Source organism: Lates calcarifer, linkage group LG12 (assembly GCF_001640805.2).
Source record: "Lates calcarifer isolate ASB-BC8 linkage group LG12, TLL_Latcal_v3, whole genome shotgun sequence".
Classification (NCBI taxonomy): domain Eukaryota; kingdom Metazoa; phylum Chordata; class Actinopteri; family Centropomidae; genus Lates; species Lates calcarifer.
The window spans coordinates 4,309,206-4,334,954 of NC_066844.1; the positions used below are offsets into that span (position 1 = coordinate 4,309,206).

At 40.5% G+C, this 25,749-nt stretch overlaps 3 protein-coding genes across 6 annotated transcripts; all 3 read left to right on the forward strand.

The window, feature by feature from the left end:
* The first annotated feature begins 291 nt into the window (after positions 1-291).
* rpp14 (ribonuclease P/MRP 14 subunit) lies at positions 292-3,308 on the forward strand. Of its 2 annotated transcripts, none has more exons than XM_018663316.2 (6): positions 292-397; positions 1,347-1,499; positions 1,707-1,791; positions 2,033-2,109; positions 2,246-2,324; positions 2,405-3,308. In XM_018663316.2, exons 2-6 carry the CDS (start codon positions 1,408-1,410, stop codon positions 2,459-2,461), a joined length of 390 nt encoding a protein of 129 aa, XP_018518832.1. In that variant the 5' UTR covers positions 292-397; positions 1,347-1,407; the 3' UTR covers positions 2,462-3,308. The 2 variants fall into 2 exon arrangements, with proteins under 2 accessions (XP_018518832.1, XP_018518833.1); XM_018663317.2 differs by lacking the exon at positions 292-397 and adding an exon at positions 423-1,237.
* LOC127138913 (hydroxyacyl-thioester dehydratase type 2, mitochondrial-like) lies at positions 2,489-2,977 on the forward strand. The gene has a single exon (XM_051074603.1). It carries the CDS (start codon positions 2,489-2,491, stop codon positions 2,975-2,977), a length of 489 nt encoding a protein of 162 aa, XP_050930560.1.
* A 226-nt stretch (positions 3,309-3,534) lies between the features above and the next one.
* On the forward strand, positions 3,535-25,314 carry pxk (PX domain containing serine/threonine kinase). Of its 3 annotated transcripts, XM_018663313.2 has the most exons (19): positions 3,535-3,823; positions 7,471-7,521; positions 7,900-7,947; positions 9,972-10,158; positions 10,329-10,406; positions 10,858-10,931; positions 11,913-11,987; positions 12,393-12,497; positions 12,632-12,733; positions 12,871-13,032; positions 13,333-13,450; positions 13,627-13,705; positions 13,928-13,976; positions 14,115-14,192; positions 15,065-15,151; positions 15,469-15,532; positions 16,275-16,334; positions 17,692-17,720; positions 21,346-21,480. In XM_018663313.2, the coding sequence occupies exons 1-18, from the start codon at positions 3,722-3,724 to the stop codon at positions 17,706-17,708; spliced, it is 1,536 nt and encodes a 511-aa protein (XP_018518829.1). In that variant the 5' UTR covers positions 3,535-3,721; the 3' UTR covers positions 17,709-17,720; positions 21,346-21,480. The 3 variants fall into 3 exon arrangements, with proteins under 3 accessions (XP_018518829.1, XP_018518827.1, XP_050930747.1); XM_018663311.2 differs by lacking the exon at positions 17,692-17,720 and having other exon boundaries at positions 21,346-25,314; XM_051074790.1 differs by lacking the exons at positions 3,535-3,823; positions 7,471-7,521; positions 17,692-17,720 and adding an exon at positions 7,556-7,761 and having other exon boundaries at positions 21,346-25,314.
* The last annotated feature ends 435 nt before the right edge of the window (positions 25,315-25,749 follow it).

Below are 25,749 nucleotides of genomic sequence, written 5' to 3' on the forward strand. Positions count from 1 at the left end.
GATGGCCCACAGTGAAACCTAATTTCTGTAATAATTACTGATTAATATTATTATCAAAGTAACTCAGTTAATTCACACAAGTCCTGCATTTAACATTTTTCAAATACTGAAAACAAACTAATTTTATATTGTATAAGTATTTTCCAATTTTTTAAAATCATACTCAGAAAGTACTAATACAATAAAGTACAAGTACTCAGTTACAAGTAAAAGTATGGATATAACGTGGTGGTGCATTTACAGCCATTCTGCAAACAGCGCGTTGACCCGAAATTCCCGTAGTCTCCGACTGGGACTTGAACGCGCCATCATGATTGCGCATGCGCAGGTTCAAAGTTTACTTGGACGCTCAGAGCGTTTGAAAACACGCTGGTGTTTCTCAGTGTCGCTGCGGCTGGTGAGTAAAATACTGCGACTTTTCTGTTGAATATCACAACAATAACAGACGACAGCTCGTTAACTTCGAGTTGTGTTTAGCTGACAGCGCAGCATCTACAAAATAGACGCGCTAGTTAGCCCAGCTAGCTCCTGTTTGACCTCCTGTTAGCTCGTTTAGCTTCAGGGTGTACAACCATGTGACACAGTGACCTTTTCGTAAGACAGGTATAGTCTGTATGTCTTGTTTTGATTGTATGGAATAGAACTAAACAGTAAGAGTGAAATGTGCAAAAGTTTGGGCACCCTGCTAACTCAGTATTGGGTAAATGTCACAGCTTTTTGTAGCAGCTAGGAGTTTCTGTTTCTGATTTTCCTTACTTAACTGCAGGACATTTACCCTCAGAGTTTGTTGATATTTAGTGAAATCCATTCTTCTCCTCTATCTGTGCAAGGTTTCTTGTGACACTGGCTGCCACACAACCTCTAAGCAGGATATTTACACCACCATATCACAATTAATGTTGAATTTCCTCTCTGTTTTTTAAAGTTCATGAAATTAAAGAAAAAACATTTAAGTAAGCACATTAACATTTCAGGAAAGGCTGCTGTCTGGATTGTAGATCAACAAAATAGGTCATTTGCCTTAATGATGTCCAAACTTTAGCAGCACTGGTACATAATCAGCAGTGACACATGTTGATAAGAGGCAGTTAGTGCAGATGATAAGTGGTATATGACGGGGGAACATTAGGCAGACGTTCAGAAAAACAGGGATACACCACTCAGACTCGACACACCAGAACAAGACTAAAACTGTGTATCTGCCTTGTGAACCACTTTGACCATGGCACAATAAACGGTATGTTACTGTCCTATACACCTGATTTGTTTGTTTTTATTGTCGTATTACTGTTAAAGCTTGTTGTTTAGATTCAATCATTTAAAACCATTAGTGGTTTGTGTTTTAGTCTGATTGCCCTGCTGCTGCTCATCACCTGAGGGAGGCCGAGTCACCGATGCTTTAATATCATGAGACGTGTCGACAGGAAGGACGAATCTACTGTTTACCAACGGGTCGTGTTAAAGAACGCCTCGCCGTACCACTACATGAAAGTCTGCCTGTAAGTCACAGTAGGATGTTTTTGTTTCAGTCAGCAGAAAAGCTGGGTGATAATTCAGTGTTTTTATTGTCTCTCCATAACATGAGTTTGCACTGTACTATACATATAAATAATATAAATGAGTATTTATGCATAATTTCTGTACATGTCTGTGTCCAATACTGATGCATTAGACCACAAATGATCTTTCTGTGTTTGTGTTTTTAGCGTCCTGGAGGATGAGTCTACCAGGCTGAGTGCAGTGGAATTCAAGTGCTTCATCATCTCAGGCCTGAAGAGCCTGTTTGGAGAGGTGAGATCATTTACATGCCCATGGTTGACAGTTCTGATCTGTCAAACGAGCGCTGAATTAACAAGTTGATCAACTGAAAGTAAATAGAAGCAGCTCTGATGATGGAGTCATCATTTGAGTCTTCATAGCTGCTGCTCTTAATAATTCCCTGATGCCTCAGTGCATGCTGGAATGACAGAGCAACAGCCACCTTGAGGTGTAGAGGCAGTTTTGTTTTCATGTATGTTCATATATTCCTCAGGTGGGAGCAGCTTTGACCTTTGACCTGTTGAAGTACGATGAAGACACCCTCACTGCTCTTCTGCGTGTTTGTAGCAGGTGAGCTTCAGTCACACAGAGGTCAGCAGCAGGATTGGAATAAGTTTCCTGCTGCAGGTGATTACTTGTTAAGATGTTTTCTTAATGTGTGTGTGTGTGTGTGTATGTGTGTGTGTGTGTGTGTGTGTTCTATCAGGGGTTTGGTGAAGCTGTGGAGCTCCCTGACTCTGCTGGGCTCCTACCAGAACCAGGCTTGTGCCTTCAGAGTGCTGCAGGTCAGCAGACTTCATTTCAGCACTACACACCCTACATGACTTTATCACAGCTACACTGATCTCTCTTGTGTTGCCTTCAGGTGTCTCCGTACCTCCTGGCGCTGACAGGAAACAGCCGAGAGCTGCAGCTGTACTGACAGAGGAGAAGCGTTGTTTCCTTCAGGATGAGTTTCATGTGGAGGAGTGTCTTTAACAAACCGCGGCTCTGCCTCTCCTCCATCGCAGCAGCAGCTCCTCTGCCCTGCCGGCTGCTCCACGTCGGCCAGCGAGCCTCCCTCACCAAAGCCTTCTCCTCTAGAGATGTGGAGCTCTTCGCTGAGCTGACAGGCGACACAAACCCCCTCCACCTGGACCCAGTCTACGCCAGCACCACCTCCTTCGAGACGCCCATCGTCCACGGCGTCCTCATCAATGGCCTGATCTCGGCCGTGCTCGGCACCAAGATGCCAGGCCGCGGCTGCGTCTTCCTGCATCAGGAGATCCGCTTCCCGGCGCCCCTGTATGTTGGTGAGGAGGTGCTGGCCGAAGCCGAGGTCCGCAAGATCAAGATGTCGTTTGCCTTGATCGCCGTGACGTGTTCGGTCAAAGACAAGGTGGTGATGGACGGGGAGGTGATGGTGATGATGCCCGAGGATCAGCAGAAGAAGGGGTGAGAGGAGGGGGGAGGAGGAGATGAGGACAGAGGTCAGAGGTCACAGCAGCCTGACAGTAAACACATCAGAAAATGTGTTCAGTTCAGCTTGGCATCTCCTGAATGGATTCGGTTTTAGTTTGCAGCTGCTTTTCTACATGTAGAATGTGCCCCATGTTGATTTGATGCTGTTATTTTTGATTATGTACTTGAACAAAAAGAAGAAGAAGAAGGACACTTAACAGAGAGATGTGAGTGAGTTGATGATATATCATTGAGTGTGTGTACTCTGTCAGCTCTGCTCTGCTTTTTTTGTTGTACATGTGGAATAAAAAGGCTAAGTTACCACTGAACTTGTTCAGTCCACTTACATCTCCTCACTGAAATGTTTTTCAGTCCAGTTTGGGAGGGCATTCATATTTTGTTTTATTTTTTTAATTAATATTTCAACGTGTGTATTTTGCTTTTCTCCATTACTTCTGGCTGAAATCGGATCAGCAGTTCCTCTTCCTGACCAGCAGGAGGCGGCGACGCACTTTTGTGTCGTTCTCCGGCTTCCAAGTATGACGACAAAGCAATCTGATGACGTCCGCCCGGAGCAGCGTTTCCTGGTTACGGTGAGGCTAAGCTAACAGCTAGTTCGCTTCTCCCGGGTTGTTGTTGTTCCTCCTCCGCTGAGTGGGGCTCCGCCTCAGTGTCTTCCCCGGCGGCCTCGGTCAGTGACACACGGACGCTCAGGTCAGACTTTCACCGTTAATCCTCCGGGATGTCTTTCCTGGAGAAGCCGGCCCCCGGCAGGCTGCTACTGGACGACACCGTGCCCCTGACGGCGGTGATCGAAGCCAGCCAGAACCTGCAGTCCCACACGGTGAGTGTTTAGTGGAAATAAACAGCAGTTAACCGTTAACAGCCTGTATGTTTAGATGTAAAACCTTCATCGGTGTTTCCCTGCGGGCGGACAGATGTCTTGCCGCTGGTGTGTGTAAAATATGTTCAAAATATGTTCTCTGAAGGGGGCGTTTAAGTCAACCGCTGCGTCACCAGTTCCATTATCGGACACAGTTGTGGAGGCTTCATTTCGTCTCTTTTCCTGCGAATTATTACATTAACCACAAACCGCTAGTGACTGCGGACGTAAATGTGGCTGTAAAAACAAAACTATCGTCCACGTGAGTCAGTTGACAATCTCTTTTTAACGTGATGCGGTGCACGGAGTTGCGCCGTATCTCCATTATCGGACAGGCAGGCAGCTGACCCGGGCTCTGTGGTGCTGTCACTGATTAAGCAATTTCCTGGAAGATCCTCTGCAGTCAGCAAAATGCTGATATAAAGGGATTTGGACCGGAGCTTTGTCACTGACTGAATGAAGGCCTAGGAGCCGCAGCTATACCCGTGGAGCCCCGACGACTGCATTTCATCCACTGGGCGATGGCATTAATGGCGAATTCCATTTAAAAAATCTCGTCCTGTTGAATTATTTCTTATACTGAAAACGAATACGCTATTTAACACAAGATGTATGGTCGTTTTGAATTAGTAACTGTCTGCTCTAACATTCGGCATACATCGCCTCCACCAAACACCTGTAATGTACGTTGTTAAAATTTGCCTCCCTCTTGCAAACATTGAAGACCTTGAGCTTGTTAGAAACTGTGGGATTTTATTGAAACACGTGCTTAACTCTGCGCCGCATAGAATAAGTGTATCTGTGCATTTAATGTCTTTTTATTGGCAGTAAGCGTCTGCTGAAATCCACGGAAACAATAAATAGAGGGATTTTCCGATGGAGTTTAGCGTGGCGTCCCTCCCAGCATTTGAACAGAACAATGCTGGGGACAGGCCAACGTTCAGTGCTACTTTAGACTAGAAAAGAGTGAAGAAAGAGTGTACTTTGAACTCGTGTGTACAGTACGAGGCGACTTGTAAACAGCTTTTCAGTGGTCTGGTCATGTTACAGGGAATTAAACGCAGGACAACTGTCCTCTGTCCGATAATGGGCGCATGTGTTGTGGGTTTGTTGTTGACAGTCCGGCTGGAATCAGCTGAGCTAGCCAGTTAGATTAGCCTGCTAATGTCAGGCATCCCACCATCGTTAGTGCTGTTGCTCCTGTAAAACACAAACCATAATCTAATTGGAGAGACTAATGAATACTGATGGAAACAATTACAATTATTAGATTAATATATTTCTGACTTTCTGTCAACCCATTACATTACTGATTTTCTTATTCTAATGATCCACCCTGAAAATAAACCAATACAACAGCATTTTTATAATTCAGAAAATAGTTATTGAAGTTGTTTGATGCCGAATCTATCAGAACATGTCAGCAGCTCCAAAATCAATGCACTACTGTGAGGACAGGTCTTTACATAGCAGGACAAAGTTGACTACTTCTTAGAGCTTCAGTGGCTGCGAATCATTTCCCTGTGGTTACCAAATACAAGTTTAATGGACTCTACGTCTTCCCTTTAAAAGTAGATAAATCAAACATGATGCCATGTTGATGAATGTAGTGGCAAAATTATAACTTACATGGAACTTATTCCAGACACAAATAATTCAGTGTCACACAGATATTTGACATTTGGAATAGCAAAGTTTATTAAAAATCCAGGAGTAGGTAATGAATTCTTCAGCCTTGTATTGTAAAAGTAACTCCTCCTGTCTAGATATGGATGGTAAATGGAAAAAAATCTAATATTATTGTTTAAAATGGGATACATCTTTTTTTTTCCCTCTTGATTCCAGTTTCACCAGCTACACTTTTCCCAGTCGTTAAATCTGTAGAGCTCACTGCATTATGTTAGGTAACATGAGGTGGGGGCAAAACTGTGGCACTAAAACTGAGTCAGCAGCTTGACATGACTCAATGAATGCTGCAGAAATTCTAAATTATATGATACAGACTAAGAAAACTGTATTTAAATGGCACCTATTATGCTTTTCTTTATTATCTATCATATATATAATGTTACAGTGTTGGATGTTCATATTAAACATGGTCAAAGTTTCAAATAATGAAGTAAATGTGTATAGATGTAATCCCCGTGAGCAAAGTACTAGGTCACTGTAGGTCGCTCACGTTGCTTCGGAAACAGGTGAAGGTTCCGGAAGCCGACCAATCAGAACAGAGTGAGCTCATCTGGAAATAAAACAGAGGATGAACTGTGGGGCTTCATATAGAACCACTGCGAGATAAATTTTACTACTGTGGTGGAGACTGAGAATAAAAATATAGAGCTGGAAAAAGAGCATAATAGGCCCCTTTAAATAGACTAATAACCAGTCTACTTAATAAAGGTCATTGTATTGCTACATCTCTGTTATTGTGCAACGTTCCAGTTTTTAAAACGTCACTGGTTTCAGAAACACTCATGAAAGAAAGTCCCATTGAGAGACTGCATTGTGTTACAGTAGCTATAGATGGGAAGTGACGGCAGGATTCAGCTGTTTACAATCATGAGTCTTGGCTGTTTGTGGAACTGCTCAGCTCACATGAATGATTACAGCAGGAATCAGAGTCTGTCTGCAAGAATTAGACGACTGTAAGAGGACTGAGGGGATTAGATTAAAGGGAAATTCCTCGTTTGAATCGTTCCTCTCCTGCTGGCTATGAAAATACTTCACCCAGCAGCTTTGTCACAGAGATCAGTAAACACAGTGACATGATCAGACCCAGCTGAACTGGATCATCTAAGCCAGTTATTGGGAAACGAAAGGAAAAGTGACCACGCAGATGATTTAAACTCAGCATGGCCTTTCATCCGGTGCTAACCTCAAACAAAGAAACTTCTGTTAGTTTTAAGGATGTAAGAATGGTGGAAAAGTGGTTTGTTATTTACTTTTATCCATCCAATTGTGTTTTTTTTTTTTCCGGGATGTAGCGAACATTACATTATCTCTACGGATGCTGGTGGAGCACTTTAAAATAACACTCTACAACTAATACCCTTAATAAAAATAAAATTACAACTTAATTCTCATGATATTACAACTTATTTTCACAAGTCTCTCCCTTATCATAACACAGTTTTCTCCTGGTACTATGACTATTTTTTTCAACCCTATAAATGTATTTCTCTTTATTTATTATCTCAATCTGATGATGGTTAGACCTTTACTCAAAAATAATAATAATAATAATAATAATGATAATAATAATAATAACAATATAACTTGTACTATTACTGAATCTTTTGAAAACTTTATTTAGTAATTGCTTTTTTTCTCATGAAACTAAAACTTAATTTTTAATCCATGATATTTTTAAAATAAACTTCATAAACTCAGTATTATTACATTGTCATAAAACTGTGCATTTATATTCATATAATCTTTTCTCATAAGTCAGATAATTTTTTCCAACTTGCCAATTTATTTGTACTATATTACACCTCAAAATTTTCATCCATAACAGATTTTTGCCCTCCATTTCTATTTTTAATTATTATAACATTATATTTATATATTTTTTAAAGTGTTTTAACGGCCTCATTCTCTCTGTCTCTCAGGAGTACATCATCCGAGTCCAGAGGGGCGTGTCTTCAGACAACAGCTGGCAGGTAAATAAACCAATCACGTCTGTGTACCGTCAGATATGACTCATAGGAACATACCAGCAGCAGGTACTGGACCTTTGTCGCCACCGTTACAATAACAAACATGCTCTCTTTTAATTGTTGCCTGTGAACTTCTGTAAAGCAAGAAAAAATATTAGTGTTTTTACAGTAGTTAACCTTGATGTGTTCTTGAATCTGAGAGGAACTGGGCCTGGAAAGTCCTTGAATTTGATCTTTAAGAAGGTTTGGGAGCCCTGTCATATGCTGGCGATTTTGTTTTGCTTTGCTTGTGCTTGATCATCAGAGCAGCGAGGTGTTAGGAGACAAACTGATGAGTCATGGCCTTCTTGTCAGTAACTCACAGGTTTATGTGTGTTGCAGGTGATTCGCCGCTACAGTGACTTTGATGTTCTCAACAGCAGCCTGATGGTGAGTTTCACATGTTTCAGTCAAACAGCTCTGAGTGTTTTACAACACAGCGAGCTCACAGATGGACAGACGGCAGAGGCAGCAGTGTGTAATTCTGTGAGAAGTTTCTCTGGACGGACATGAAAGCTGCAAAGAGGTTTTTGGTGGAGCTGTGAGAACACAGCTGCTAGACGCCTTACTCTGTTCCCTTGTGGAGAATGATTTTGTTTTAGTATTGATAAAAGAGGAGATGACTAGAACTGGGTTCTAAACATCAGAGCAGCAAGTTGAAAATTAAATTCAGACAAAGTTCTGACATTTGAGAACTTTTCGTCTCTTTTTGTTCATTGCGGAAAAGGTTCTGTAGAAAAACCAAAGATGGACGAGCCGTCTCTGCTTCTTCCCACTGTACAAGTGTGAAGCCATAATATCCTGAATAGAGTATTTCTGTAGGCCAGCCCAGGAGTTAGCATCAGCCTGGGATTTTTTTCATTGGGTTTTAGCTTATTACAGAGAATAAACTTTGTGATACTTACACGTTTTGTTCAACAAGATAATCTTCACAAATGAACACCACTGTTATGATTTTTGAAGCCTAAATACAATCGTGAGGTTGTCCATGTTCTTATGGAATCACATTACACAGTTGATATTTCTCAAACTAAGATATTTAAAAGGTATACAGTATTAAGAATGATTTTGGTATTGAACTCAGGAAATGTAACAACATTAGTATAAGAAAATTTCAACTGATCCTCAGCTCTATAGATGAAACACTAGCGTCCATGGATGAGCCTGTGCAGCTGTAACACAGACACTCAGCTCTGGAGGATTGATGAGCACTAAAGAATAAATGAACTGTAGCTGGCTTCACTGTATAAAAATAGCAGCCTGATAAGTCTACAAGTCTCACAGTTCATATTTACACACTCACTGCTGCACATACTGTACCAGCTTCATCTTGGCCAATTTCCTCTCTGTTTTGGGAAATGATTGTACGTTACGACACACTCTGGGCTTTGCTATTGTGTCATGAGTTTCCCAGAAGCCTCGGCTGGTCCTATGAGAGGGCAGTGATTGTCTCTGCTGTGTTTGGTTGTGTTTCACAATCTCAAAGCACTGCATCTCTCAACTAGAATCTGTTCAGACAGCTGCTGTATGTTCACTCTGCTCTGCTTATACTGATGAGATTTAGTCTTGTGATTAATTTGGAGTCCCAGTTAGTTGTTAACCAGTTTTAATTTTAATTTCAACTAAAATAAAACCTAAATTTGATTTAAAATGAACTTCTTTATTATCATACAAAGCACGGAGAGTGTAAGGATGTGTCTACAATTTGAGCTGGTAAAACCTGCCTCCTCATCATAGTGAAAAGTGTGATTTCAGCTCTGGACAGGTCCCGCTGAGCAAGCTTTATTGATCAACTATCTGTTTGAATATGATATATTCCAGGTAGTTTACATAATTCCTGTGTGTAAGTTATCCGGCAGTGAAATTTACCATTGTGGGAAAAAAAGAAAATATGTCTAAAAACTGATGATTTTAAGGGTTCAGGAGGTAAATCTGATGGGTCACGTGATGATTAATGGTGCTATAAATATATGTAATATCAGAAACATTTACTGAAACACACAGTGTCTTATTGATCCTCAGTAAATCTGTAATCAGTGGAGCTGCTTTGTACCAGCCTGGAGCTGATCTGAGATTGGGTTGTATATCTTATTGTTGTGGTTGAGACTCATACTATGGTCGAGTCATCATTCCTGGAAAACAGGAAGTTAGCAGTTTTTCTGCTGAGGTTTTGTCGGCTCATTTCCTTTGTGGGTCTCAGGCTGACCCTGACCTCCTATCAGCCCCTGAGTCTTCAGTCGACACACAGCAGAAATGTCGGAAACCCGCTGACCGCTTGACCACTTGCTTTCAAATTGACTTTCATCTTTTTTAAACCTGTTGTTTTTTGTTAAAACATAAATAAAATAATGACAGTGGACAAAGGAAGGTGCATTAAGTTGTAATAAGAAAACAAACTGTTTCTGTGTCTCCAGGTGTGTGGCATCAGTCTCCCTCTTCCCCCTAAGAAGCTGATCGGAAACATGGACAGGGAGTTCATAGCAGAGAGGCAGAGGGGACTGCAGACCTATCTGGACTCCATTACCCAACATCCCCTGCTCTGCAGCTCCCTGCCTGTCAAAAAGTTCCTGGACCCCAACAACTACTGTGCAAACTACACAGGTTCATCCCCTCATTTTCAGAGATTTCACTGTGATAAAACTGATCAGCTTTCACCTGTAAAACTGTTTATGATGTCAGTATTTTAAGCTTGTCATAGTAATTGTGTCACATTGCTAATACAGATTTTTAAATTCATTAAAGTGTGTTTGCTCTCTCTCTGTGTGTCTCAGAGATCGCCCTGCAGCAGGTTTCCATGTTCTTCAGGTCCGACCTGAAGTGGGAAGTCCTGGAGCCTCTCAGAGACATCGGTAAGACTCAGGGTGGACCTGAACCAGAGTGATAATCACTTACATTTTAACATGGGAAACGTGCAATGCTAATGCTAAAAGTTACCAACAATATGAACAGGTCAATGCTCACTTTAACTTTGTTGTATTCCTGTGTTCATCATGTGCGTTATGTCTGATGATGATTATGCCTGACGATTGATTTATACTCAAATGATTAGTGTACATGTAAACTTGTTTCCTGGTCTCTGTTTTATGACGAGCTCAGAGACAGTGCAGCCGCTCTGTCAAACTGTTTTTATTATCATTCAACAAACAGAATTATCTGCTTTGGTTTGATCAGTATCTCCCCTTTTATTTGAGGGAATAAAACCTGAAATAACCACACAGAGGCACATAAAAGTGACCTTTAATGCAATAGGAAGCAGTTTAGTTCTTGTTGGCAGGAGTGACACCCTCTTTGTTTTTTTAGGCTGGAGAATCAGGAAGAAATATTTTCTAATCAAAAACAAAGAGCAGCCCAAAGAGAGGTACCTGCTGAGCTGGGTGAGTAGCAACACAAAGGTAACACATGTGACAAACAGGTTTTATTGCAGACGACAACATTCAGTGATCTAATAAAAACAGCAGGCTGAGAAACTTTTTTATCTCAGTCTATAAACAGTGAATTATGATCATCAGAGTTATGCTTATATTTTAAAATGTTTGCTGTTATGCATTAGATTTATATAAATGTTACATCTTAAACTGCTTGTGTGTTTAATCATGTTTTGTTTATATTGATGATTTTTAATGTCTTTTATGAACCAAATGTTTCAGTCCTTCACAGCCTGTAAAACTCACGATGGAAATCAGTGAATTTCTTTCTTCCAATGCATTGAAATGAGGCATTTTGCAGACACAGTTACAGCAGCAGGGATTTAGTTTTATCTGGCAGTGACTGAGTTCAACCAACATCACATGGGAAAATGTCAGGAGCTCAAGACTCTGAAGGTCAGAGAAATAAACTGGAATCTTTACAAGTCAAGTTAAAAGTTTTAACCCATAAATTATTAAATAAATATATCAATAAATTCACATTTGTTGTTGTTGTTTTCTTTAAACAGCAAAAAAGTAAAGCTTCCCTGTTTTTACTTCTCTCTGACAGTTGTTTTCAGGAACTGAGTAATTTCCCACAATCCTGAAAAGATTAAATTTAAGTAAATCTAAATTCAGTAAAATGTAGTTAGATGATGTACCCTCCAGTCCAAAGCAACAAATGTAGACGGAAAGATAAAGTCTACAGTTTCACTGCGGTCATCTGACTCTGAAGAGACTTGACTGTTCTGAGGATGTTTGTTGAATTGAAAACAGATTTAAAGGAATTCCCTCAGAGCCTTGAAGTGAGCTTCTGGATTAAACCTGAGTCACTGAAAGATGTTTCTGAGAGCACATGACTGACACTTGGTTTGATGAAACATTATGTGTGTGTGTGTGTGTGTGTGTGTGTGTGTGGTGTGTGTGTGTGTGTGTGTGTGTGTGTTGTAGGTGGACCTGGGTCCTGATAAGTTCCTGTCTGACAAAGACCTGCAGTCAGCAATGAAGCTACTAACCAGCCTCTCTGTGCGTACACTCTGCCTCACACAGCCAAAACCACATATACTGAGCAAAGACTAGAATCAGACATGAGCGAAAGCAGCATGTAAAGTTTCAGTGACAAGAAACGGGGCGTGAAAACTGGGTTGGGTTGGTAATCTGTGGACATTTTAGCCGTTCAGTTAGTTTTCCAACATTATTAAATGAAGGTAGTAAGTTCTTAAACCCAGCTAAACTTGTGCTAAAACTAACTAGCACAGCAGAACAGCAGTAACTGCCATCTCAGCTTTTGTCTCTGTGGTTTGTTGTGGTTCAGTTCAATCACATAGGTTAATAATAATACTGATTTCAGTTGAATATTATAGTCGAGGGACAGACTGACAGTTAACTGAGGACTGTAAATACGTAACTCCTCCTCTTCCTCCTCTGTAGACTCCGTATCTTTGTCCGCTGTTGTTCTCCAGCACCAGTGAGTCTTCAGCTCTGCTCATCCGGCCGTTCAGTGAGAGAGGCTCTCTGAGAGACCACATCTGTAAGGTACACCATGTGTTCAACCTTAAATCAGAACTGGAAATCCAGTTTTCTCTCATCATTGGGACTATTTCTTTGGCAGAAAGTAGTTCCGGTAAAAACAGTTGAGTCTCTCTCTCCCGTCTCCTCCCTCTCCTCAGGTGAAGCCCAGAGAGAGTTACCTGAAGAAGTACTGTAACCCGAAGAAGAGCCAAGGCCTCGAACTGTCGCAGATCAAACTGTACGGCCGTCAGATCCTTGAGGTACAAACACGCACACACACATAGAAAGAAATAACAACACAACCACACACACCACCAGTGTCATGCAAGCAGTCTTTCTGTGTGTGTGTGTGTGTGTGTGTGTGTGTGTGTGTGTGTGCGTGCGTGTGTGTGTGCAGGGCCTGAAGCTCCTCCATGATGGTGGCATGTTTTACGGTCACCTGCATGCATCCAACGTCATTGTGGACGACGGCGTGTGCCGACTGATTGACGTGGAGAACGGCATGCTGGGAGTTCCCTCAGTGCTACGGCCCAGCTTCACCCAGCTCAGGAAAATCAACGTATGTAAACACACTATCCTGGATCAGTTTAACCTACTCAGATGATCTTGGATTAGCTAAGATCAGGTTTTTGTTTTAGAAAACTTAACATAAAACAATTTTTGTCAATATAAGGGTTTAAAAAGATACACAGGTGTGTTACTACTGAACTGTAACCACTTTGTTGTGATTATAGTTGTTCCATTTTTTGCATAAATGCATCAGTATGTCACCAAGGTGTCATTTTCTATATAAATATAAAACATACTTTGTTATTTTAAGGTTAACGCGACAAGTGTGTATTTGTATGTGTGTGCGCAGACAACAGAGAGTATCGACATCTTCTGCTTCGGACACTTACTGTACGAGATGACGTACGGCCGACCGCCAGACAGCATCCCCGTTGATCAATACCCCACTGTCCCCTACACAGCTGTGGGTACGTATATGTACACACACACACACACACAATGATCCTGTTGTGTGTGTGTCTTCTTTGTGCCTCCAGATGTTCTGACACGTGGAGCTGAAACATTAAGTTCACTGAAACCTCCTGCACAGCACTGCCGCTGATTGACTCTGTTGATTTTTGTTCGTACGTGTGTGTGTGTTCAGTGTCAGTGCTGCAGTCCATCCTGTCCACAGAAGCCTGTAAGAGCGGGATGCCGACAGTGTCGCAGCTCATCCAGACACCGTGAGTTCATCTTCTGTCAAGTCTCTTGATTTAAAAGACAAATCAGTCACCAGCAGGACTCTGAAGCAGAATCAGGGTCTTCCTGACAGTTGCTATGTTTGTGTATGTAAGAAAAAAATTCTCTTTAAAGTTTAAAGCAGATGAATATCAGGAATAGGAAATGTGCAGGAACCAGAACATCATCTTTTTTGTCGCAGCTGAGTCATAGTTTGTGTTTTACAGGCTGTTCAGTGACGTCCACCTCCAACACTCAGAAAAACTCCAGATCAAGGTGAGAGGCTCGGTCTGATATTAGATCTGAGACTTCTGTCCATGCTTACATAGGGTTTTGTTTCCATCAGAGAAAATGTTCTAAAATGAAAATGGGGGGAAAAAAAGCAAATATCTGAACCTTGCTCCGCTCCTCCAGGTTCCCAGCAGGCTAAAGGAGGCGCTGAAGACGGCGAAGGAGAGTCTGGAAAAGAGATTGCAGGAGGAGCAGAGAGTGGTGCGTCCCTTCTCTCACTTATTATCTTTGAATTCAGTTTTTACACTCTCTGTTTCATATCACTGAGCAGCTCCACTGGAGACATTTGGGTCAAAGTGTTTTCAATGACTTTCTTGATAAGTTGGACATAAAATGTGATTCAGCAAGGATTTTCAGCGCTGGCCCTTGTGACAGAATAGCTGTGGAAAACCTTGCAACATAGTTTTCCTACAACCTTTTCATGTTGCAACCACAAAAACTCAGTGCTGACATCAATGTGGAAATATTTTAAGCTGCTTTTCCTGTAATGGGGGCAGGATGCTGACTTCAAGAAGAGACAGTGAAACTCTAAATATTCACTACAAATGCAAAGTAAATGCAGCTTCACCCTCAGCAGCTTCTTTCATATCTTCATTTCTCTTCTAATGTTGGGGTAGTAATTTGGAAAATGACTGTTTTGTTAGTGAGAGACAGTATTTGGGGACATGAATGCTTGACCACCACTTACCACTTAATTACAATAACAACAAGATCCTTTAGGGAAAGTTGCATGTTCAGTGTCCTATGCAGGTGTGTTGGAGATGAGCACAGTATCTTGTAGAAAAGGAGACTCCTGCACACTGACTTAACAATGAAGCCATTTATTGATTGTGTTCTCATATTCTGATGAAGTTTCATGGGGAAAAAGTGTTGATATGCTGATACAAATGTCTTGAAATCAAAAGTATTAAGGTGAGAGCATCCTGGTTTTTCTCTTCAGCAGCGACACTAACACTTTCAGTGCAGGTTATATGAGAAGGTTGCATAATTCCCCTTGTAGCTTCCAGCTCGTAAATACGAAGTCTGCTGTTTGTCTGGCGTTAATAATGTGTGCTGATAATGTTTGATTGAAGCTCCATCAGCACAGGAGGCTGACCAGAGCTCAGTCTCACCACGGCTCAGAGGAAGAGAGGAAGAGGAGGAAGATTCTGGCGAGGAAGGTAGGCAGAGAGATCTGAACTTTAACACAAATAAACAGTACCTCAGTGACGAAGACAATATTTTGTCTTTGTTAGAATAACAAAGCACATAGACTTTACTTGTCTGTGCAGTAGTTACCTGTTTATCTTGGAATAAGGACAGAAACAAGGAATAAGGACAGAGGTTAATGAAGGTCTACAAGAAGTAGTAAAGTTGTCAATTGAGAAGAGACATCATTCGTCCATACCTGTGTCAGCGAAATGCTGCATGTTGGCTGTAATGCAGTAACATCACAGCGTCTGAAGTCTAAAACAATGTTTTGTTTGTGTCTTTGCAGAAGTCCAGACAGTCAGCTTATGAAAATGAAGAAGACGTCTCTGTCAGAAACAACAATAACTCTGGTAAGTCACAACTGTTACTGCCCTCAAAAAATACTTCACCTCATTGGTTAGTGAGCAAGTCTCTCCTGAAGGTTTTACACTAAATTCGAGTGCAGTAACCAAAGCTCTTTAATCGGCTAGTTAGCCTGCTAAGTATTGTCTTGTTTAGCATGAACAGAGTTATTTTAATTAGTCTGACATCATTTTCAACACAGTAAAACAGGCAAAACAGTAACTCTGAGAAATGAGCTAATCAGCTAATTAACCATGTAGGTAGTGTGTTAATCAGTGAAATAGTTTGTTTTTAGTTAGCAGGTTATTGTTAGCGTGTTAGTCAGCTAGTATACTCACTGGTTAACACGTCCTGTGGAGGTTTTCTGTAAACAATGTCTGTGTTTACAGTCTGTGTAGAGACATTATGTGAATCCCTGAGGCCTAATGTTGAATCAGTTTCCATCCTCATAAAACAGGCGCTAAGCTGATTTTATGGCATGTTATCGCCACCAGCTGTGGATGAGTGGAACAGCACTGACTGACATGTCAGTTTGTTACTGTATGTTTTTTAATGTGAGACAGATTAACGTGTGCAGGCCGTGAAAACACATTTCCCTCCTGCAACAATAAAGATTTGATCTTAACTATCACAACAAAATGCAGATCCAGTCTTGATGTTTGATGTTGATGTGTTGTTGCAGCTGCAGTTTGAGACAGTTTTTTAGTTATTGATGCTCATTAATTTGTCTGTTTTTCTTTGTATCTTCAGGGTCTGGAGCCAGTTCTCCTCCCACATGCCCCTCCTCCCCCACTCCCCCATCTACAGCAGGTATATCTGTCTGTATGTCTGTCTGTCCTCCCATCTGTCTGTTTAACTGTCTGCCAGTTTGTCTTCTCCTTTATGTCTGTCTGTCTCTCCCTCTGTCAGTCTTTATGTCTGTCTGTCTGTCTGTCTGTCCTCCCTCTCAGTCTGTCGTCCCATCCTCCCTCCCCTCTGTCTGTCTGTATCAGACAGACTGTCTAGCGCCCCCCTGTGGTGAGAAACCCGTTTGGACTGTAGTGTGTCTGAGCACGCTCGTCAGACCTGATAACAGCGTCTTTAACTCAAAGATTTTTCTCCTGTTCATTTGCACGTGTGATTATGAAAACTAATCATTGACTTAACCTGCCTGTCTGTCTCTTCACCTTCTCTCTCATCGTGTGATTACCTGGTTTTCAGACAGGTATCTTGTCTCTGCTGTAGCACTGTGTCTTATTGACTTTGTTGTGTCTTTAAGTAGCTGGACACAGGGTGGGAAACATGGATGTTTGGTTTTATATTTTAAAGCTTAAGTCTGGTAATATTCTATATTTTTTTACTGTGCAAAACAAAACCAACAATGTAGCTCAAGAGTTTTTGAAAACAGCTTGTCACTCTAGTTTTTAGAAAATGTTGCTCTGAGAGCATCAGATTGATACATATTTTTGGCTTTAATTAATATAATTCAGCAGCAGGACAGTGTATGTGGGATAAAATCTAAACAAACTACAGTGTGTGTGTTTATGGTAATGAGTGAACACGTTGCCCAGCACAACAGTGTGGCTCACTGACATGTTTTAATAGTTTTTATACCTCTGCCGGCGACGGCTGTGGCTCCCAGAGGTTTGTCAGGTTGTCTGTCTGTCCCATTCTCGTGAGCAAAATATCTCGGTAATACCTTGAGGGAATTTCTCAACATTTAGCACAAATGTTCACTTGGACTCAAGGATTTTGGTGGTCAAAGGTGAAATGTTCCTTATCTCACAGAGCATGTTTTTAGCCACAGAATCAAGAATTAATGTGTTAATTATGAAAGCAGGTAAAAAAGGTTCTGCTGTAATAAAGATGTGATGAGATGAGGGAGAAAAATTGTCGCTTTGTCTTTAATATATCAGAGTTTGGATACGCACTCAGTACTTCTCATGGGACTTGTTAACAGTAAGAAAAATATAGATTACCACCAGATGTAACCTTCACAACGTGCTGATGGCATCAGTTTCCTACCCTGTTATTATTGTCTCCTCTCCTCTCCTCTCCTCTTCTCTCCTCTCCTCGTCTCCTCTCTCCCCTCTGTCCTAGTGATACTGTGTAAATGCTGATTGGTCCACTGAACAGATAACTGTCATCTGCCTCTCTCTCTCTTCTTCCTGTGCCGTCTCCACCATAGAGCATGCTCCATTCTGACCGTGTCGTTGGGTAAAGTAAAAGATTTATAATGTCGGTTAACGATGATGATGATGGTGATGAAGGTCTCTGGTGTTTTTTTTTAAGATGTCGTACACCCTGGCTTCCCAGCGAGCTCCTGGTCACAAAGACCTGCCTCAAGATTATGAACTCAACTAAAGAAACAACAGACTTAAGTAGAAAGTAGATTTAAGATGTAAGAAGATGATATTAAGAGGTGTGGCCTGGACCTGTTTACAACTCATGGTTCTGTGTTATACATCATTTTGAGTTATTTCCAGACAAAAGAAAAGTTTTTAAAGTAGGTTTTATTGTCCGTAATATGGAGTTAAGTAGATCAATTTATTTTATCTCATGTTACTTAGTCGCTTTGGATAAAATTTATATTTGTTTATTTAACCTTTATTTAACGAGGTGAGTCCCAGGGCCAAGGCAGGCAGTAGCACAAAATACTTACACAAAGTTGCAGGCAGAAAACACAACAAAAGACATGCGACAACATGTCACGTTTCAAAATTAAAAAGGTAAATTAAAAACAGCGACATCTCAGAGAATCTGCCTCTAATTCTTTCGTTTTATATTTGAATGCGTTTAAAGATTTTAACAGAGCTATGTTGGTCTCCACCTGAGAAACACCTCATTCAGCATGTTCATTGCTTGCAGTTCATTTTCACCCCACTGGACTCTAATAAACCACACTAGAATATTCACCTTGACTTCATCAGGATGTGTGAGCTTGTTCCCAGTTTCTTTATGTACACACGACTTTAAAAATGGAAATTAACTGTGAAAAATATACAGCAAATAAGAAGAAGAAGTTGATGCAACCATTTCTTTTCGTTAATGGATGGCACTAACTGATTTTAAGTAAATCTACATGTAGGGAAGTGAAAACCATATTATTCTCAAGCACTTTCAGCTTTAGAGAAGAACAAATGTATAATAGTAGCTTCCACCCTCATTCAACCTGAGACTGAAGCGCCCAGTTTAGAAACAGATCCGACGCTCTCTGACGTTGTATCATCAAACTATTGGCTCGGCCTGAAGCTCAGTATCATTGATGTGCTGCTCGTCAGGAACAGGGTGCACGCACATCTTTAGAAAACCCTCACAATCTGCAATGATTTCCAAACAGTCACAGACAGTCCAGTTCCTCCCTGATTCAGACCTCCTGTTCTCATTGGAGATTGTGATCCGTTAGTTCTGTCTGTGTCTGTCTGTCTGCTCGGTCAGTCAGTTAGCATGTCTGTCTCTCTGTTTGTTCTGTCTGCTGATGTTTATATGTTTGGGGATGGGCTGTCACCGTGGAGACGTGTCACATCCTTGAATGTTCGGTTTTGATCAGGAACTGATAAGAACTCAACAACATCAATTTCTTTTTCACCCACGGGTTGTTTTCCTCCCAGTATTATAGAGCTGTTCCTCAGTCGACCAAACACTTCAATAAATATCATGAAGAGTTTTTTGTTTTGTTTTGTTGTTTTGTATTCAGATAATTCTTTGTCCACAGAAATCTTAAAAGGACGAGTGGAAACATTTTTGCACTTGTTTCAGTTTCTCTATCCCGGAGTTTTATCATGAACAGCAAATATTTTGATTTGATTAGGTCTGGGCCCGTATATTTATCGACTGTCTCAGATTAGGAAATCAATCCTAACTGGCCATAAATTCTCAATGGTTCTACTGTGAGACCGAGAAGTAAAAGCATTTCCATCAGACTTTTTAGCCAAAGACAGGACTCCTGTTTCTGCTGATATTTAAGAGAGCTCCAGAGGTGATCTAACCTGTGGAGATGGCATTCAGGCAAAGATAATCTGTGGAAGGAGAAATGTTAATTGATGACAGTGACCTTATTAAAAGATAAAAAGTTTTATAACCGTGTGTGGTGCAAAAACAGTTCATGCAGAAACATCCACACGAAGCAAAATCCTTTGAAACAGTGATGACTGCAGTTTGTCATAAACTTTGATTCTTCAGATAATACACAAAATTATTAATTTCCCACCTCAACACGAGGTCCTGGAAAAACAAGTTGCAGTCAACAAATTGCAGATTTGTTTATTAATTTAGTTACTTGACAGACTCATTTTAAAACTGGCAGAGCAGAGAGATATGTTCATTTTATTTTAGTGAAATACCACATTTCTTCCATCTGTAAATGACACTTTATCACTGTCAACATTTAGTCTTCTTTATTTTTTATTGTTTATTGTTGTCAGGACCAGGTTCAGATTATGGGGTAGATATTGTGCCTGTGGGTGAGATCTGATCACAGATCTGTGGACATGTGACTGAGGAATCATCTGAGTATTAACCAAAAGGTCACTGTGGCTGCCAAATGTAATGAAAGTCAGTTTGTTCCACAGACATCCTGGAGAAAAACTGTCACCACTGCAGACATTAGTGGTCCTGCAGTTATTAAATTATTAAAATCTAATTTCTTACATTTTTCTCTTGTTCAATTTCTAATGTTTTTATGAAAGCCAAAAAAACATCAAAATGACGTCTCCTGTAGTGACGAGTTTCTCCAGGTTTGGCCTCCATCTGTCAGACTGATGGAAGTCCTTTCATTACAGAGCAGATAAAATAGTCAGACAGCAGGTGGAGTCGCAGCTTTTTGCCTCTGCTTTAGCTACATGTCTGAGCTCTCCAGCGTTTTTGCTTCTCTGCCTGTAATCCCTGGGCTTTTATTCAGTTGGGATGCAAAATGGCACAAGTGAAGGAAAACGCACCAGGTTTATGTTCAACTCACCATCAGTTCATCAGAGTGGTTCTGACAGCACAAATACAAACAGAAAACACAAGGGGAGTAGCCCAGAAAGTACAGGAAGACACAACAGCTGTAGGAGAGAATTAACTACAAGTCCCAGAGGGCATTGCTGTGAGAGTCATCCAATCAGAGCTTCAGATTCTGCTGCCCTGTGACTGAAGGTGAAGTTAGAGGTTGATCTTTATTGGATCAGTTTGATCTGAACATTTTAGAACTCCAATTTCACTCCTCCACAGCAGCTGCTGTTGAGGCTCATGGGTACTGTAGTATTTAGAGCTTTTACACATCTAGCATTAGCAGGAACATCTTATATGAAGATCAGATGTATTTACAGACCTCTTGTGTATCAAACCTACTTTTTTGGTGTCTGTATTATGAAGTACCTGAACTGAAGGTCGTGTTGAACTGATGGTGGATTGAGTTCAGCCTGGACACTGATCTGCAGGTGCTGGTTTCACAAAGATAAACTCTTTTCCACAGAACAGACAGTAATAACTCATCCTTTATAAAGGGTTCATAGGTAGCCTGTAGCTGTAGCAGTGGCTAATAAAGATTTACAAGCAAAGATGCTGCATGAGGTGAATTTCTGTTAGAAGTTTTGGTTGATGTTGTTTGTTTCGTGGACAGAGTTCATCAAACCTGAACTCTGGTGCTAAGCTAAGAGGTTAACACAGGATGTACCACATTTTCCCACCCTCTGCAAGTGTTTGATTTGAGTCTAAAGTAGCATGAGAGCATAATGTGACCACTCAAACGTATCAGTCAAATGTATCTTTGTGCAACCAACCCCTGAGGAGACTGAAAGCTACCAGAAAGTCTTGTTCTTCTATCTCATTCTGTCTTTTCATTTTTCTCTGCTTAATCCAGGAGCCCAGACTGCTCCTCTCCCTCCTCCTCCTCCTCCGCCCCCTCCTATGCTGGACTCCTCGTCCTGTCCTCCTCCTCCTCTGTCCTCCTCTGATGGAGCAGGGGGAGGTCGTGCCGCCCTGCTGAGCTCCATCCAGTCCTTCAGTAAGGGCAAACTGAAGAAGGCCGAGACCACCGACCGCAGCAAACCTGTCATCTGACCCCCGCCCACCGCCGCAAAAACCCCCGTCCTTGACCTGGAAACCATCATCGCAGCAACACAACGGCCCACTGTGGTTCTGGACTGTGGTCTGGACCGGTTCTTGTCGCCGCTCCCTGAGATGTGAAAACAAATCACTAACAAAAAACAAACAAAAAAATCCAAGTACCATTTTAGTTTTTATCTCTGTCTCTGCTTTCTCCTGCTTTTAGTTTTTTTTTAATCAGTTGCTGTGGTTAGAAAGAGAAGAAGACAGGCGACGGGAATAATGGCCGCCTCAGTCTGCCCTTTAAAAAACTCATGACAATCCAGGCACCTGAAGGTTTGTCTTTTCTGACACCAAGCTCCAGTTATAAACTCAGAGTCTAGTGGGCTTTTCTGGTGGCCAGCGGCTTCTTTTCTCTTCTTTAGGCGGTTGAACGTTTGGGATTTCAAATTCTGCGGATGCTTGATCCCGCTGGACGACAAACTTTAATTTCCTGGATCCAAAACTCTTAAAGTCAGTGCTTTGACACTGTCATGGCGCTGTATGGTCCTGAACCTGGAGCAGTAGAAAAACTGGCCCAAACTCCTGCTTTTCCTCTTTGAAATCATCTTGGACCTTTTGACATGTAGCCTCCAGGCTCTGCTGCTCTGTCTCTGCAGAGCTGCATTGCTAAAAAAAAATCATCATCATCAAGTCATTTGTCTGTAATTACATCCCAAAAACATAATTTCCTAAAACAAGTGAAAAAATCTGCCATTGCACTGCACCATATTTTAAAAGGAATCACTCATCTGCATCTTGAAACAAAAAAAAAAAAAAAAAAAAGCTGGACCGCTATATTTGAAGCAAGAAAAATGAAACTTTATCTTAGAAAATCCTCGTTTTTAAGTTGATTTGCTCTGGAAACAAGTTGAAACAAGATTAATTTTCACTTGTTTATAAGAGAATGAGACTCAAATTACAGACAAAAATGACTTAATATGAAGGACGTTTGTTTGAAACACAAACCACAGTGAGGGTGGGATCACACCTGCTGTTGATTTTGTTCGGTCTGAACCAGTGAGAGACTTTAATTTGACTTTGCTGCAGATTGTGTGATTGGTTCATCAGTTAGAGACTCTGGAGACGACTGTAGTTAAAATCATGACATTGGTCTCTTCCTCTTCTCTTCCCATTCACAAACACATTCAGCTCAGATGTGCAAGAGGCATCATTTCACACAAGGTAGAAAGCAAAATGAAGGGCAGCACGTGTCCACACAAGTTAACATCTACAACAAAATGCATTTCCATCCAACTTTTTTGTGCACTTTCAATATGCAGTTTTATGCTTGAAAAGTTGGTCTATCAGTAAAAACAAAATGTGCTTCGAACAGATGTAGCAAACAAATCCTGAATAAATCCTTAAATTAAGAAATGACACAGAGATGTCATATTTCCATCATGTTTTCCACTTGTTTCTCTTGAGGTTTGACACCGTATTGAAGCATTAGTGCCACCAACTGTCAACAATGTATGAGTGCACTAAACTCCTAATATTCAGATAGTGGTAGTGGATGGAAATGCACATTTATTCCCTTTTTTGTGCCAAATGTTGTTGAAATTTGAGCTACATTTGGATGGAAGCTATGTTCAGGTTCATTTCAGTTGACTTTTGGCTGCTAAACGTGGCAGAAAATAAGTGTAGTGTCGCACAGCTGCTCTCTTCATTGGAAGTAATAGCGTTGCTCTACACAGTGTCAAACTTGCACTTGTGGTGTGAACGTCCTGTCAGGCAGAGACTCTGTTTATATGTCTGTCTCAGATCAGAGCACTCAGCTTTGATTGTCCTCAGGGTCTGAAATTAATCTGAAATTACTTATTTCCCTCCACCAGCTACTAATACGTCAAATCACATAGATCTGACATCAGTGCTGATCATTTTCCAACCAATGCAGCTGCTGGTTTCAGGTAATGTCTATATAAATCAACCTGCTACAGAGAGAGTATCCATCACAGTCCACACTTTAGTTAAGTGAACTTTTTGTCAATATTTCTGTGTAATTGTGTGTTCATTTTAAGTTGCCTGTAAGGACTAGAATTAGAATTGAACTATAACCAGGACGCACACTTTTTGGTTCTTTGACTAGTTGTTTGATAATTCTTGGTGAGGTATGTTGATGAAAATACACCTTTTACAAACAAAATATATAAGAAAAAAGCAGGAACCACAGGCACATTATGATTAAATCAAAATTTGATTTAAAAAAAAGAAGCTTTTTCACCCGTTGCCCAAAATGTAAATTTAAAACAGTCACAGATCATCATGTGATAATAATGTGACTCTGTATAAAATAAAACAAACTATATCTTTAAATTAATGGATCTCTCTGAAGCAAGTTTTACACTTTTCATAGAGATGACCTGCAGTCACCAGCTGCCTGGAAATTAGGAAATCAGTCTTATCTTGGTGATCAGAGAAGTGATGTTTGCTTTTTTTTGGTTTGTTTATTGTGTTGAGAAACAACATTTTTACCCTCCACAGAGCTCAGTTTATCTTCAGTAGGGTTAATTTCAGACCTTTATTGTGGTGATTCATGATATTTTTAAGTGTTTTTCTTCTGTTTTAATTCTGTTGTATTTTAATGTTTGTTGTTGTCACATGGCTGAGATTCTTTTATTTTATTGTGCCATATGGATCCTCGTGCCTATGGGAATCTGAATGTTTTGGTTTTTTTGTAAAAATATTGCATGTGACAATACAGATACAGATGATTTGTCAGCAGATCATCTTAATGTATGAAGCTTTGTCTGATGAGGATCATAACGCTTCAGCACACAGGATGTTAATTTGCAGTTACTGGCTGTAGACTTTAGGTTTAAATAAGAAACTGACAATTATTTTCATTATTATATAGACACTTAAATGTCAGAAGATAGCGAGGCATGTCTCTCACAGTTTTCCAGAACCAAATGTGATGTCTTCACATCTTCTTTCATCCAAACAACAATTCAAAACCCAAAAATATTCAGTTTACAATGAAATAAAACAGAGAAAAGCAGTAAATACTAGTTTGGTGAAGCTGGAAGGAGAGCATGTTTGGCATTTTTTTGGCATTAAAATACAAAATAATTTTAATAATAATGCACTTTAAAATGATGATTAAAATAGTAAAGGGAAAAAAGGGAAGACAATAAGACAAATAATACAAATATATAAAGAACAGAATTTAGTTCAGAGCCTGTGTGCTAAAGTGTTAACCTGTGACAGAGCAGCTGTTGTCAGGTGAATCTCTGCGACTCTGATCACTATAAACCAAGTTTTAGCACTCAGAGCGTTTGTTTTACATGACAGCTCTGTGCTGAAGTCATTTGTTTTTATTATTCAGTGCAATCCGGTCCAATGCAATGGTCTTCACGTCTTGAATGGTCATTAAATTGTATCCGAATGTTTCTCTGCAGCACTTTACCCATGAGAGGTGGAAGACAAGTCCAGAGGTGTGTTTGTGTTTATGAAAACAATATGCAGAATAAATTGAGAATCCCACAGGCGGCACTGGAGTGCAAGTAAGTTGGTATGAAAAGCCACTCTCCAGTGTTCGGGTCATTTACAGTTACCACACACTTGATGCATCAGATGTTTCCAAGTTCTGTCCCACTGTCATCTTCAAATTGGGAAAAAAAATCTACATTTATTGCAGCTGTAAAATTCATCATCACTATTGAAATAAGAACTCCAGCAAGCCTGCTGTGATGAAACGATAACTGTCAACTGAATAAACATTTGATTAAAAATGGTTCAGGAATATTGTGACTAAGTAGCATTTTTTGCAAATACTTGTGGCAAGCAGTGTTTTTTGAATGCACCATAGAACTGTGTAAGCTTGATTGAATTAATTGAAATCAATTTAGCTGTGGTTTTTATATGTTTTCTCTGGCGCAAAACATTGTTTCTTGCCAGAAGTGGGTTATGATGATGATCGCTTAGCAACACCTTCAGCCATCTTTGCGGTCCTTCCAGGATGCTACAGTGAGTCACTATCGAAAAGTGATGAGACAAGCTGGGGCTAGCTGGTTAGTATGCTAACTTAAGTAGAAGAAAAGAAGTGATAAAAATAGAAGTAAAACTTTACCATTGCTTTCGACCATTAGAGACAGCTCTTGGTGAGTAAAGGAATGAAGTTTGATGCTGAACTCACAATGTTCTTCTAGTCTGGTAAGTACACAGTCACTAATGCTAA

Bases quoted from the DNA above. Each gene is read 5' to 3' on its own strand.
- rpp14 (XM_018663316.2), top strand. From the start codon at position 1,408: ATGAGACGTGTCGACAGGAAGGACGAATCTACTGTTTACCAACGGGTC. The intron at 1,500-1,706 runs GTAAGTCACAGT...TTGTGTTTTTAG, and splicing joins CACTACATGAAAGTCTGCCT to CGTCCTGGAGGATGAGTCTA. The intron at 1,792-2,032 runs GTGAGATCATTT...TATATTCCTCAG, and splicing joins TGAAGAGCCTGTTTGGAGAG to GTGGGAGCAGCTTTGACCTT.
- LOC127138913 (XM_051074603.1), top strand. From the start codon at position 2,489: ATGAGTTTCATGTGGAGGAGTGTCTTTAACAAACCGCGGCTCTGCCTC.
- pxk (XM_018663311.2), top strand. From the start codon at position 3,722: ATGTCTTTCCTGGAGAAGCCGGCCCCCGGCAGGCTGCTACTGGACGAC. The intron at 3,824-7,470 runs GTGAGTGTTTAG...TCTGTCTCTCAG, and splicing joins AGAACCTGCAGTCCCACACG to GAGTACATCATCCGAGTCCA. The intron at 12,498-12,631 runs GTACACCATGTG...CCCTCTCCTCAG, and splicing joins TGAGAGACCACATCTGTAAG to GTGAAGCCCAGAGAGAGTTA.